Here is a 13,245-nt window from a genome sequence, read left to right on the forward strand (position 1 = left end):
CTTTAAAATGTTGTGCTTTTTATTCTTTTATCCTTTGCTCAGCTTTGTTTCTATCAGTTGTTTAAATAGATTCAATTGTAAAAAAAAGGCGAGGTACAGCATTTGTAAAACAATCTTTGTAATAGTATAGTTATTAATATTTTCTCGAAACACTGACGATAGGCTGGAGCAGATAATGTAAGCGACTTGAAGACGATGTCATTTCATGAACAGCCTGAGCGGTTACAGTGCCTTTAAATGGTAAAGTGCTAGGAAGGCAGATTGTGCTGGTTGTTGCCTTTCACAGCCGGAGATTGGTTGTTGGAAACGGAACGAGAAGTGACGATTCCGAAATGACAAGGAAACGGGATTAAACAAGCAAGCGACCAGACTCTGAAACTACATCTGAATATGCATGAAAACGGAGCAAGCATTTAGTGGTCGTATGCAACAAGGTTTTGTTGTTAAATTAAACGGAGCAAAATAATGTTACTTAATCAACGGAAACTGATGCATTGCCTGATGTAGGCCCGTGGAGATGGTGAAGTGCGCAGGTCTGGATAAATGTAAATAACAGCTGAAACTGTCCACTTAAGGAAAACGATTGCACAGACGGATATTCAGTCCTTGTCTGCTGAGACGATGTCCTCCGAAGAAATCATTGCAATCATAATAGAAGATAAAACGTACAATGTCAGCAAAAGTAAGTTAATTGAGAAAAGCGACTATTTCAGAGCCCTCTATAACTCTGGGATGAAGGAATCCGAAGAGGACTCGGTACAGTTGCAAGGTCTGAGTGTTCATGGACTGGAGCTGGTCATTGAATTCATCAATACCTCTAATGTACATTTTGATAACGAGACCTTAGAAGATTTGGTGGAAACGGCATCTTTTCTCCAGGTGACTTCCATCTTGAAACTGCTCCTCTCTGAGGTTAAGGTGGACAACTGTGTGGAGTTACATAAACTTTCCGAAATTTATGGAATCAGTGACCTAATGAATGCGTCTCTCAGGTTCATGGTGAGTCATTACCATTCCATGCTAAGGAGGCAGGAATTCAAGCATCTACCGAACACTTTGCGTCAACAGATCAGGGACATGCGTCTTAAAGGCACAGCTGTCTTGGTGGCAGTTGGGGATTTCTTCAGCACCTCCTTGGACCTAGCTCCAGATGAACCATGGTCAATGCTGAGATATGATGAGGTGGCCCAGAGATGGCTTCCCCTGGCGAACAGCCTCCCTCCAGACATGGTGAATGTGAGGGGTTATGGCTCGATAGTCCTGAACAATTACCTTTTTATCGTTGGTGGATACAGGATGACTAGTCAGGAAATCGCGGCTGCACATTGCTACAATCCCTGCAAAAACGAGTGGAATCAGATTGCGCCAATGAACCAAAAAAGGTACAAAGATCATTGTAGTTCACTCTCACCACATGGTGACATTAGAAATGCTATTTTTCTCAAGAATGTATTTTCTGTTACCAAAACTATTGCAATATATTTTACAGATAAGGTCACATGTCTCAAAAATGTCAACATTGCAGTGCTACAAAATTTCCAAGGATAACTTTCCCACAAGACCCATAAGCAATGTTTTTACACGTATGGCTGATTCAAGTGGTGAGGCTGACCTTCAGGGGGAAGTCTCCAGTGAGTAACAATCACCTCACCAGTTGGGATACGTACCACATGTGTTATGGCCTATTCTCTCTTTGTAAATATAACACTTGTAATATATGTAGGTAGAACAAATGAAGGACAGCGACGAGATGCTAGTTCATGTGCTTGTTTACTAGGCCAGAACGAACTGAGCATACTCATACTAAACCATGTAACAAACCATGTCATACTACATTACACTGCTTTCCCCTTAAAAAAAAAAGTGTATGTATTCCTCTCTCAAATACAACAGAACTCTGGCCCCACCTTTCCCAGCATTACATGTACCACATAACAAAAACTCCTGGCTTTTTTTCTTTTATATGAACTACAATTCCTACAAATGAACTACAAATCTAGTTTTAATAACAGGTTTGCGGAGCCTTCCTGATCTCCTTACAGATGTTTTTGGTGTAGAACCAATTATCGGGCTCAAAGAAGTAGGTACCACTACTCTGTTTCCCCACTTGATACAATCTTGCTTTCGTACTTGTTCAGCATTGTGTCGAGTCGCATCTTTGAAGCATCTACACTGAAGATGTTTCTCCAGTCTAGTTTTAATTTCTCAACCAGTCTTGCCCATGAGGGTTGGCCTGTTGTTGTAGCTCGCTACAATAATAGGCAGCTTTACTGACTGGCCATTGTGTTGAACTGTACATTCCATTTGTCCACATGTCTCTAAGATTTCTCCGGAGTAGGTTTTTAACTCTACAGTACTCTTTGTAAGTGGTATTTGATTAAACTCACTCTCGTGTGTCCTTACTCATGATAGGGCAGTCCGCCACCATGATGACATATATATCAATATATTGCTCGTTGACCAAAAGTTTTGTACGGAAGTCTCTCACGACTGCTGGCGTTACTGCTAGTGGCATAGATACTGTAGATGCCTAGTTCTTCAACATCAGGTGTTCACTTCAATATTGTGAACTCTTCCCTTTTGTTGTCACTGCTTTGCATTGCCACTGGGGTTCTTCCTGCTTTCGATCTAGCTTTGCAAGCTATTGGCAGTGAAAACAGTTCGCATTTCTGTATTGGCAGGACTGTGGTGAGTGATTTCCATTGCAGCGACAACAATCCACTGAACTGCTCTCACCGACATGCTTTTGACTTGGTATCACAACTTTAGTTTTGGCGACGGCTTCGTGACTGTAGACCTCCGCTGCACTAGTCACTTGAGTTGGACGGAGCTCCCTAGCATTCTTGGATGCTATCTCCTTAGATAAAGCAATTTTGCATACTATGTCAAACGTTAGGTTCGAAGTGTTCAGTAGCTTGGACTGTGTGTGCTCATCCACCAGTCCACACACAAACTTATCTCGCAACACACATCTAAAAATGTGCCAAAGTTACAATACAAAGACAGGTTTTTAAGAGCTACAATGGTTTCATTTTGTTTATGGTTTCTGGTACCAAACTTATAGCCCTCTGCTATTTCTAACAGCTTTGGGTCGGAATGGTTCTCGAGTTTCTCGACAATGTCTTCAAATGATGCATCCTTCGCTTTCCCTGGTTCACAAGTAGGTTTGTCAGTGTTCTGTAGACATCTGGCCCGATCTCCGTTAGAAAAATTGCTTTTTTACATTCACAAATTACTGTATTTTGAACTTGAACATTCTCATCTGCACCTTCGGTCTCAATAATGCTATTCACCTTATATATAAAAAAAAACCTCCATCCGCTCAATGTAAGAACTGATTGGTTTGCAAGCTCAGTCATATATGCCGAGGCTTCCAATGAGTCCCATAGGTGTGGCTATGATTGTCCTGATCCTGTTGAACAGTGACTCAGCACGCTACCTGTGAAAATCAACGCTGCTGTTGCTGTGTATACATAAAGAATGTGATAACAGGACACTTAGAAAATATCAACAGGATTAGACAAAGTCAGCATGGATTTATGAAAGGGAAATCGTGTTTGACAAACCTACTGGAGTTTTTTGAGGATGTAACTGGTAGAATAGATAAGGGAGAACCAGGGCATGTGGTGTATTTGGATTTTCAGAAGGCCTTTGATAAAGTCCCACAAGAGGTTAGTGTGCACAATGAAAGCACGTGGGATTGGGGGTAATATACTGGCATGGATTGAAAATTGGTTAACAGACAGGAAACAGAGAGTCGGAATAAATGAGTCTTTTTCGGGTGGCAGGCGGTGACTAGTGGGGTACCGCAGGGATCAGTGCTTGGGCCCCAGCTATTCACAATATATATCAATGATTTGGATGAGGGAACCAAATGTAATATTTCCAAGTTTGCTGACGACACAAAACTAGGTGGGATTGTGAGTTGTGAGGAGGATGCAAAGAGGCTTCAAGGCAATTTTAGACAAATTGAGTGAGTGGGCAAATACATGGCAGATGCAGTATAACATGGATAAATATGAAGTTATTCACTTTAGTAGGAAAAACAGAAAGGTAGAGTATTATTTAAATGGTGATAGATTGGGAAATGTTAATGTACAAAGGGACCTGGGTATCCTTGTACACCAGTCACTGAAAGCAAACATGCAGGTGCAGCAGGCAGTTAGGAAGGCATATGGTATGTTGGCCTTCATTGCAAGAAGATTTGAGTACAGGAGCAAGGATGTCTTGCTACAGTTATACAGGGCCTTGGTGAGACCACACCTGTAATACTGTGTGCAGCTTTGGTCTCCTTACCTAAGAAAGGATATACTTGCCATAGAGGCAATGCAGCGAAGGTTCACCAGACTGATTTCTGGGATGGCAGGACTATCGTATGAGGAGAGATTGGGTCGACTAGGCCTGTATTCACTAGAGTTTAGAAGAATGAGAGGGGATCTCATTCAAACGTATAAAATTCTGTCAGGGCTAGACAGACTGGATGCAGGGAGGATGTTTCCCCTGGCTGGGGGGCTCCAGAACGAGGGGTCTCAGGATATGGGGTAGGATAGGACTGAGATGAGGAGAAATTTCTTCACTCGGAGGGTGGTGAACCTGTGGAATTTTCTACCACAGAAGGCTGTGAAGGCCAATCACTGAATACATTTAAGAAGGAGATAGATAGATTTCTAGACACAAAAGGCATCAAGGGGTATGGGGAGAGAGCGGGAATATGGTATTGAGATAGAGGATCAGCCATGATCATATTGAATGGCGGAGCAGGCTCGAATGGCCTACTCCTGCTCCTATTTTTCTATGTTTCTATATTTCTATCCAAGCAAAGGCGAAGCAGAGACAATTCTGCATCAGCATTAACAGCAAAACATTGCAAAAATTCAGTTTCGGTGTCAGAAATTCACCTTAAACTTTTCTACTCGAAGGTTGAACACTGGGTCCTTCCGTGATCCCTAAAAATGGCTTTGGGATCCCATTCTCGTCACCAAAATGGAATATATGCGGGTAGAACAAATGAAGGACAGAGACACAATAAGTTGCGAGTTCATGCACTTGTTTACTAGGCTAGAGCGAACTGAGCATGCTCATACTAAACCATGTGACAATACATTACAACACTTGTAACAGCTTTTCAACTGAAACAAAGTTAATTGAAACCAGTATTGTTGAAGCCCAGTGAATGGGTTGAAACTATTTTGTGATATCACTTTGATATTGCACTGTTGTACCAGTGAGAGTATGATTTTAATTTCCACTGACAACTCTCATGCCAGCATTTAAAACAAATGTTTTACAGCAATGAATGAGCATTGCAGTATATTTGTCTGATGTAACACTGGCATTGTCCAAGTGTAGTTGTGCTGACACTGGATAGTTCATGGTTTTTTTTTAATATACAAAAGACACATTTAACAGTCTTGTGTAACTATGTGCCTTATTAATCTGCATGTTGGGCTATAATGCCCAGAGTGCATGTAAGCTACTATGCCATTATCAAGTTTTGCATACAATCTCTCAGTAAACCAGAACTGGCCACATCCAGTAGGGAATACAAACCAGTAAGTGCACTCTTCCTGGGATTCCTTTTCAGCAAGAGAGCTGTATGCTTTTCCCTTGACTAAGTTACATTAAGGAAAAATGGGCACAGGGCAAACTGTTGCGGGCCACTCAGTATATTCATAATTGCCTAAGGATTTAAGCTTCCATTAGTTTGTCCTATTTTCCTTGCCCATCTGCCCCTAGGACAACTTCAGAACAGCTAGGTCATTTTTAGATAAAAGTTTTGCTACACTGCACTTTTTCCACCTGTTTTCTTCATATGTACATGAATCTCAACACCCCAAGAAAAGTATGGACACTTTTTGTTCTACGTTTAGTCTGTGCCAGCCTGACCTCCAATTCTAATGGAGCCATTCAAATTATTTATCATACAAATGTGTTTTTACAAGGAAGAGATCTGGGTACTCTGAAGGAATTCCTATGGCCTTTTTTTGTCTGTCGCACAAGTACCTTAAAACCTTGATATGATGAAATGTTTGTATAAAGGATGAGATGGTCCATACAAGAACAAAGGCAGCCAGTGTATTTCAGCTATTGCTTGAAATGATTTGGAAAATGCGCACAATGGACAACATCAAACTACATTTTAGGAAGGTAGCAAGAGACTCTGAGAGACATTAGAAGGCAATCTGAGCGACAGCAGTCATCATTTCAGTGGACGTTCAGCAGTGGAAGTAAAGCATGAGCCACATCACCCAAGAAATTATGTTGTAACCTTCCTTTCCTGCCTGTCCTCTAGTGGCCTGATGTCATCTGGGCTCTGATTACAGTGTCAACTAGATACTGAGCCTGTTGCATTTGACACTACTTTGTGCCATGAACCTGGGTTAGGCTAAAGGGAGTGAGATATTTGTACATGAGGGGCAGCACATTTTTTTTGCGTGGCTCATTTTTAGAAAAGGATTGCTCTTTCTTAAGTACCATTTCCTTTTAATTCTTCCAACGAGTCCACCTTTACACCTGGGATGGTGGGATAGTCAGGGCTACAGCATGCATCTTGACTTTCAATGCAGTTTTATAATCATACTCTGAAACCTGGATCTGAATTTGGTCTCGCTTGACAGGATCCGACTCTCCTGTCTACTGGCTATAAGAGTTTTTTGGGTTTTTTTATAGCCCTCCTGGCAATAAATCCATTGGTTCTGTTTTTTTAAAATGCCTATAAGAGTTGTATGAGAAATGAGTTTGGCCAATCTCAAGCTACAGGGCATAGGCCCACAGAACAAAGTTGTCCTGAATCCAGCACTACTAAGCACTACATTGTCAATCTTACTCTGAGAGGCTACATAATGGCTGGTTAGGAATATGGAAAATGACACACTATTGCTGTAGGGAATGGGGTTGGGGGTGAGGTACATTGTTGAGACAGAGTAGAGGGAACTCTGCTCTGCATCTAACCATGCTACACCTGAATTGGGAATGCTTGGCACTGACGATGGGCAACCAAAATAGAGAGTATTCTATTGCCTAACACTAACATACATCACTTTGAGCACAAAGTATATATTTTTTTGTCACTTAAATGGCCATATTCTGTACGCTCTCATTGAAACTGCAAGTGTTTTTGAAAAATACAGTATTCAGCGTTTTATACTGTTTCCATGTTTCTCTCTCTTTAGATCAAATTTTAAACTTCTGGCTGTTAGTGGGAAATTGTATGCAGTAGGTGGACAATCACTTTGCAATGTTGAATGCTACAATCCAGAGATGGATTGGTGGAGTTTTGTAGCCTCAATGCCAGATCCTCTTGTGGAGTTCTCAGCCTGTGAATGCAAAGGGATGATCTATGTAATGGGTGGATATACAACACGAGGTGAGATGTTTTTTAGCTCTAGGTTTTAAAGGAGATTTATTGTCTGCCTGCATAAGGACAATATATATATATTAAAAATAACAATTAGTCCTTTGTGACCTGTTGGCGCACTGACAAGTGCCACCATGGCAATGATGAGACACTGATTTGACTTCCTTCATTCTTTTAAGTTCTATTCCTAAACAGAAAGTGGAAAGAGGAGAGAGTAGTTGGAGAAAATTAGTGAGTTTAAAAACTGCATTTTAAGTTTACATCCAGTCTAATGTAGTGTCCTCCTCTCATTGCCTTGCATGTCTGAGAATAGCTTGGCTGCCTGAACCAATAACATTTTATCTCTGTGATGAAGATTTTTCCTGCCATAATGTGGAGAATCACATCATTGGTCAGCACATGTGAGCACCAAATGGTTCAACTGCCTTTTGGATACTCTGATTATACCCTGATATCTGTATGTGATCTGTCTTCACAACAGTTGAACTCATTCAATTGCCACTGTAGCCAATGGCAATAGAGATCCACTTTGTGCTACTTTTGTCCAGCGTGCATTTTTCTTTTCAAAATCTATATTTTGGTTTAGTAAATGAAACTATATGCTTAAAACTATACTTCTCAGCTTTGACAGTGTTCCAGTATCAGCTTTGTAATTCTATGCATGTTTAGAAGTATCTATCTTGTTTTTAAATTCATTAAAAAAAAAAAATTTCATTTCAGATAGAAATATGAACATATTGCGATACTGCCCTACCTCAGATGCCTGGACTGTATTAGAATCCTGTGAGGTCCATATTCGTAAACAACAAATGGTTTCCGTGGAAGATACGATTTATCTTGTGGGTGGCTGCATCCATGAAAAAGGTGGAAGTAGAAAGGGAAGCCATACTGAAGACATGCTCACTGTACAGTCATACAATGTGACCACTAGGGAATGGCTCTACGTCAAGGAAAACACATCAAAATCTGGACTAAATTTAACTTGTACATTGCACAATGACGGAATCTACATCATAAGCAGAGATATTACACTATCAACCAGTCTTGAACATCGTGTATTCCTGAAATACAATGTATTTTCAGACATGTGGGAAGCATTGCGACGTTTTCCAGCATTTGGACAAAACATTTTACTTTGCTCATTGTATTACCCTAATGTAATTTAAAATGTATTGTTTTGTGTGGAAATTCAGTAATAGCAGCAAGATCCCTAAGTGAGGAGGGACGGTAGAAATGGGCTAATTTAGTGGAGCTGATCATTTGTCTCAGACATTTAGTAATGAACTAAAACATCACAGTTGTTAATACAAACATCAGTTGGCTCCTACATAATTTTGCATGAAAAATAGTATTGGGGGAACAAAGTCAAGAATCATTGACAAAAGGCTAAGATTAATGAATTGCTTTGGATTAATAGTACAAATGTATTACATTTATTGAAAGGCAAAGAACAGGTGTAATGCAGTGATGGGTGATAGCCACGTGAAAAGGGGCCTCGAGTCTTATTCTTAAATGGCCGTTGATGGCATGGCTGTTTTCCAGTGAAGCATAATGTTGGGCCTATGCGTGAGTCCTAGTCCGTGATGTGCCTTCAGTGCAGTATGCTTCTAATCTAATAAAAGCTCAAATTTGCCCATCTAAAAGCCTTTTGGCCACTCCACGTAGTAATAGTTTCCAATTTAATTTATATGGACATTTCACCAGCATCTCACAAAATGTGCAGTAGCTATCTGGCTTGCAGATCATTGCTATTTTATATATAAATGTGTATTTTGTAATGTGACTGTCAAGTTTCCTTTTAAAAATGAAACCATTGCAAAGTCTTAATTAATTTCAACATTTGTTCTGCCTTTATATTATGTATTTATTTTTGTTGAACATTTGTGTCAAAATATTGAGTGAGGAGGAGTGATGACATTGTTGGAGCTAGTTTCCTGGGTCTGGCAGTGTGAGGGTGCTGAATTAACAATAAGGCTGGAATTTTCTGGAGGGGGGGTGGGGGGTGGTGCCTCCGAGGTGGGCAGGAAACCCAGGAGGCTGAGTTTCCCGCAGGCCCTGCCGACTTTAACTGCAGGGCCTGATTTGCGTGAGAAGGCTTGGTTTCCCGCCTGCAGCCAGCCAGATTGAGAAGCAGGCTGGCTGCGGATGGGTAGGCCTGCAGCTGCAGAGAGGGAGGGAGGGAGGGTTCGGTCCCGGGGAAGAATGGGGTGGGGGGGTCAGTTGGGGATCGCGGGGGGGCTTGGTCGAGGAGTGGGAGGGGGGGTTCGGTTGGAGATTATGGCGGTTGGTAGGGGTGGGGAGAGGATCAGGGCTGGCCACCGGAGGATTATGGCTGGCCTCCAGATCTCCGGTGGGGTGGGAGAGGGAAAGCCTCATGGTGGGGATGGGAGGCCGCATGAGGAGGTCTCCAATAGTGGGGGGTGGGTATGGTCGGGACCCTGGATCCACTTACCTCCTGGATCCAGCAGACCCTGCCTTGCTTTAACTGCCGGGTTTCACTAATTGGGAGCGGGTTGGTCACCCGCCCTCCCATCCCGCCTCTGCTAAAACCAGAGGTGGGCAGGTTGGAGACGGGATCAGGTCGGGAATCCCATTTTTAACAATTTAACTGCCCCCCCTTTTAGGGGAAAATTCCAGCCTAAGTTTCTGGCAGACAGATTCATTCTCCCTGGGTTTAAGTTTTCCACTTGACTGTCACTGAAACAAACCCTGATATTACGTAATAAAGTTACTCTTGGAAATCTCTAATATATTAAAAAAATTGCTGTTGTCGTGTGTTTGTCATACTTTTGTGTCAACTTCTATTATAAATTCCTATGTTCACATTTATAATGGGACTTGCCTATGTGAAAAATTCCTATGCTCCAGCAACTCTATTTCACAAATTGTTATATGTTTTGCTATTTAAGCACAAATAATATAAAATCAAAGTATATAAAAATAAGGGCAGATTGTGTGGCTGGAATTTTCTGAGGTATGAGCAGGTGCATTGGAGGTGTGGGGGTGGGCAGAAGTGAAAGTTGAAAAAATGTGAACTCCAACCTGCCCATTTTCCCCTTTCACTCAGGCGGGACGGTGGGGTGGGGGGCGGACTGCCAAGAGGCCTGAAGCCTCTACTTTAACCTGCTTTGCAGGTTTTACTGTAGGTGGCCGGGGATCCTGGTGGTTGTAACGAGGTGGCCTCAGCCTCGGGGAACAATGCTTGTGGACTGGGAGGAGCAGGAGTGCTTCCTCCCGGCCCCCCAAGCTGCCCCACCAGCAGCCTAGCCTTCCCCAGGATCGGGGAACTGACCCCCCAGGGATCGGACCACCCCGCCCCCCCCCAGATCGTAATTCGGCCCCGAGGTCGGGGATCAGACCCCCCCACCGGATCGCAACTCCCCACCCCGGGGACAGGGAACGGGGAACTCTGAGAAGGAGGCCGCAGCAACAGGTAAGTGCTGGGCCCAGGATGGTGGGGACATCAACTTTCACTCCCCAACCCCTCTCTGGGCCTGCAACACCCCCACCCCTGGGGGATCGGACTCCCCCGGGCTTGGACCTCCTGTCCCCACCATCCTGGGCCCAGTACGTAGCTGTTGCTGTGGCCTCCTTCGAGTTCCCCGCACAGCTGGAAGCCAGCCTTTCAATGGCAGGGAAACTGCACCTGACGTCACACGCGCGCTGTGGAGTTTAAACTCCACAGCGCACCAGGAAACTCGATCTTCCGGGTTTCCCACCGTCTCCTGGGTCTTCCCGCACCATTCGGGTGTGACCCGGGAAAACCCAGCCCTATTACTTTACAATGGGGACAGGCTTGTATCTGCACACCCTGGTCCAGTTATCCCTGCCCTCTAACCTTGTTTCAGCCGAAGACTACACTTGTTCTTAATTCCCCGTGTGCCTGTAATCAGAGATCGACTAATAGGTTTAAAAAAAGCTTGTGTTTATTTAGCACCTTTCACATCCTTAGGTTGTCCTGAAGTACTTAACAGGTTAAGAGTTACCTTTGAAGTGTTTCGCAGGTAAATAAACCAGCCAAGGTCCCACAATCAGCAACTAAAATGAATCACCAGATTATCTGTTTTGGTGGTGTTAGTTGAGAGCTGGGCACCAGGAAAACTCCATGCTCTTCTCCAAATGGTGCATGGGATTGTTTACATTCACCTGATGAGGTGTTTCAGTGGAAGCACTCCCTCAGTACTGCACTGAATTATCAGCCTAGATTATGTACTGAAGGCCTGGAAAGAGGTTTCAACCAACACTCCTGTGATTCAAGTGAGAGTGCAACACTGAACCAAGCTGACACTGCATTAGTATAATTATCCCTCAACCAACTCCACTAAAAACAGATTATCTGGTCATTATCTCATTGCTGTTTCTGGAACCTGACTGTGTGCAAATTGGCTGCCAGGTTTCCCTACATTGCAAGTGATTACAGTTCATAAGTACTTCATTGGCTGTAAAGTATTTTGGGACATCTTGTGGTCATGAAAGGCGCTATATAAATGTCAGTTCTTTCCATCTCCTTCTTTCAGTCTTTTTATTTCGAACTGATATACCATATTCTAATTTTAAACTTTTGTAATGTTTAAATACCAATCCCTTTTCCAATGCTTACTGTCCATAATGGAGGTGTGACCAACATCATTTAAAATTGCACTCTGATCATAGAAACGTAGAAACATAGAAGGCAGGAGTAGGCCATTCGGCCCCTCGAGCCTGCTCCGCCATTCAATGAGATCATGGCTGATCATCCAAACTCAGTACCCTGTCCCTGCCTTCTCTCCATATCCCTTGATCCCTTTAGCCTTAAGAAATATATCTAACTCCTTCTTGAATATATTTAATGAATTGGCCTCTACTGCCTTCTGCGGTAGAGAATGCCACAGGTTCGCCACTCTCTGGGCGAAGAAATTCTTCCTCACCTCTGTCCTAAATGGCTTACCCCCTTATCCTTAGACTGTGACCCCTGGTTCTGGACTCCCCGGCCATTGGGAACATCCTGCATCTAGTCTGTCTAGTCATGTTACAATTTTATAAGTTTCAATGAGATCCCCTCTCATTCTTCTAAACTCCAGCGAGTATAAGCCCAATCGACCCAATCTCTCCTCATATGTCATCCCTGCCATTCCTGATCGGCTAAGATCCAACTCGAGGCTACTTTTCAAGGCGATAAATGATCTGAAGCTGATGTTTTTACCTACCAGACTCAACGTACTACCTGTACCGCTCAATGAGTTATCTCATCTGTAGCCTGAGAAGTGCAATGAAGGCCTGACAAAGTAAGTTATTAGTGGCACTCAGTGTTAATGTGTTTTCTTGAAACTGCTGGGTTAATGCTGTCTGTACTGATGTTGATTCAGCTCCTTTACACTGGTAGGCTCAGGAACTCCTTTAAATTCAGTTCCGTGATCTCATCAGCACTCACTTAAACAAAAATAATCACAAGAACAGGAAGTAGGAGAGAGGTTGTTGATGATCACCCTTTGTACATTTTATTTGCTTTTAACAGGTCACTGTTGATGGTATTTGTTCTTTAATTTTAAAATCAGTTCACAAAGGTCTTTAATTTGTTATATCCCATATAAATTACTTGTATATATTTAAATATTGCCGTGTGTATCTTTACAATCTAATAATTATAATGGCCTAGATTTTGCTACAGCAGTCCATCGAATGGTGTCTGCCATTAGACTTGCCCTTGCATGTTTAGGTTTTTAAATTTTTTGCATGGCAAGTTGCTGAAAGTGCGAGTTGATAATGTCTCAGCGAGAAAACTGGGCATCTTTTATTTCGTTCATGGGATGTGGGCGTCGCTGGCAAGGCCAGCATTTATTGCCCGTCCCTAATTGCCCTTGAGAAGGTGGTGGTGAGCCACCTTCTTGAACCGCTGCAGTCCGTGTGGT

The 13,245-nt window shown here is 42.8% G+C and overlaps 1 protein-coding gene across 1 annotated transcript; it reads left to right on the top strand.

The window, feature by feature from the left end:
• The first annotated feature begins 255 nt into the window (after positions 1-255).
• On the top strand, positions 256-9,546 carry klhl42 (kelch-like family, member 42). The gene is made up of 3 exons (XM_086009096.1): positions 256-1,382; positions 7,173-7,366; positions 8,078-9,546. Exons 1-3 carry the CDS (start codon positions 622-624, stop codon positions 8,521-8,523), a joined length of 1,401 nt encoding a protein of 466 aa, XP_085865222.1. The 5' UTR covers positions 256-621; the 3' UTR covers positions 8,524-9,546.
• Positions 9,547-13,245: the final 3,699 nt, after the last annotated feature.

Source organism: Somniosus microcephalus, chromosome 16 (assembly GCF_052327205.1).
Source record: "Somniosus microcephalus isolate GS21.2 chromosome 16, FLI_Smic_1.0, whole genome shotgun sequence".
Taxonomy (NCBI): Eukaryota; Metazoa; Chordata; class Chondrichthyes; order Squaliformes; family Somniosidae; genus Somniosus; species Somniosus microcephalus.

What these genes read in the sequence shown, in the direction of transcription:
- klhl42 (XM_086009096.1), top strand. Translation starts at nt 622, where the DNA reads ATGTCCTCCGAAGAAATCATTGCAATCATAATAGAAGATAAAACGTAC. An exon ending in GCGCCAATGAACCAAAAAAG is followed by an intron (nt 1,383 to 7,172) that starts GTACAAAGATCA and finishes CTCTCTCTTTAG; the next exon opens with ATCAAATTTTAAACTTCTGG. An exon ending in GGGTGGATATACAACACGAG is followed by an intron (nt 7,367 to 8,077) that starts GTGAGATGTTTT and finishes ATTTCATTTCAG; the next exon opens with ATAGAAATATGAACATATTG.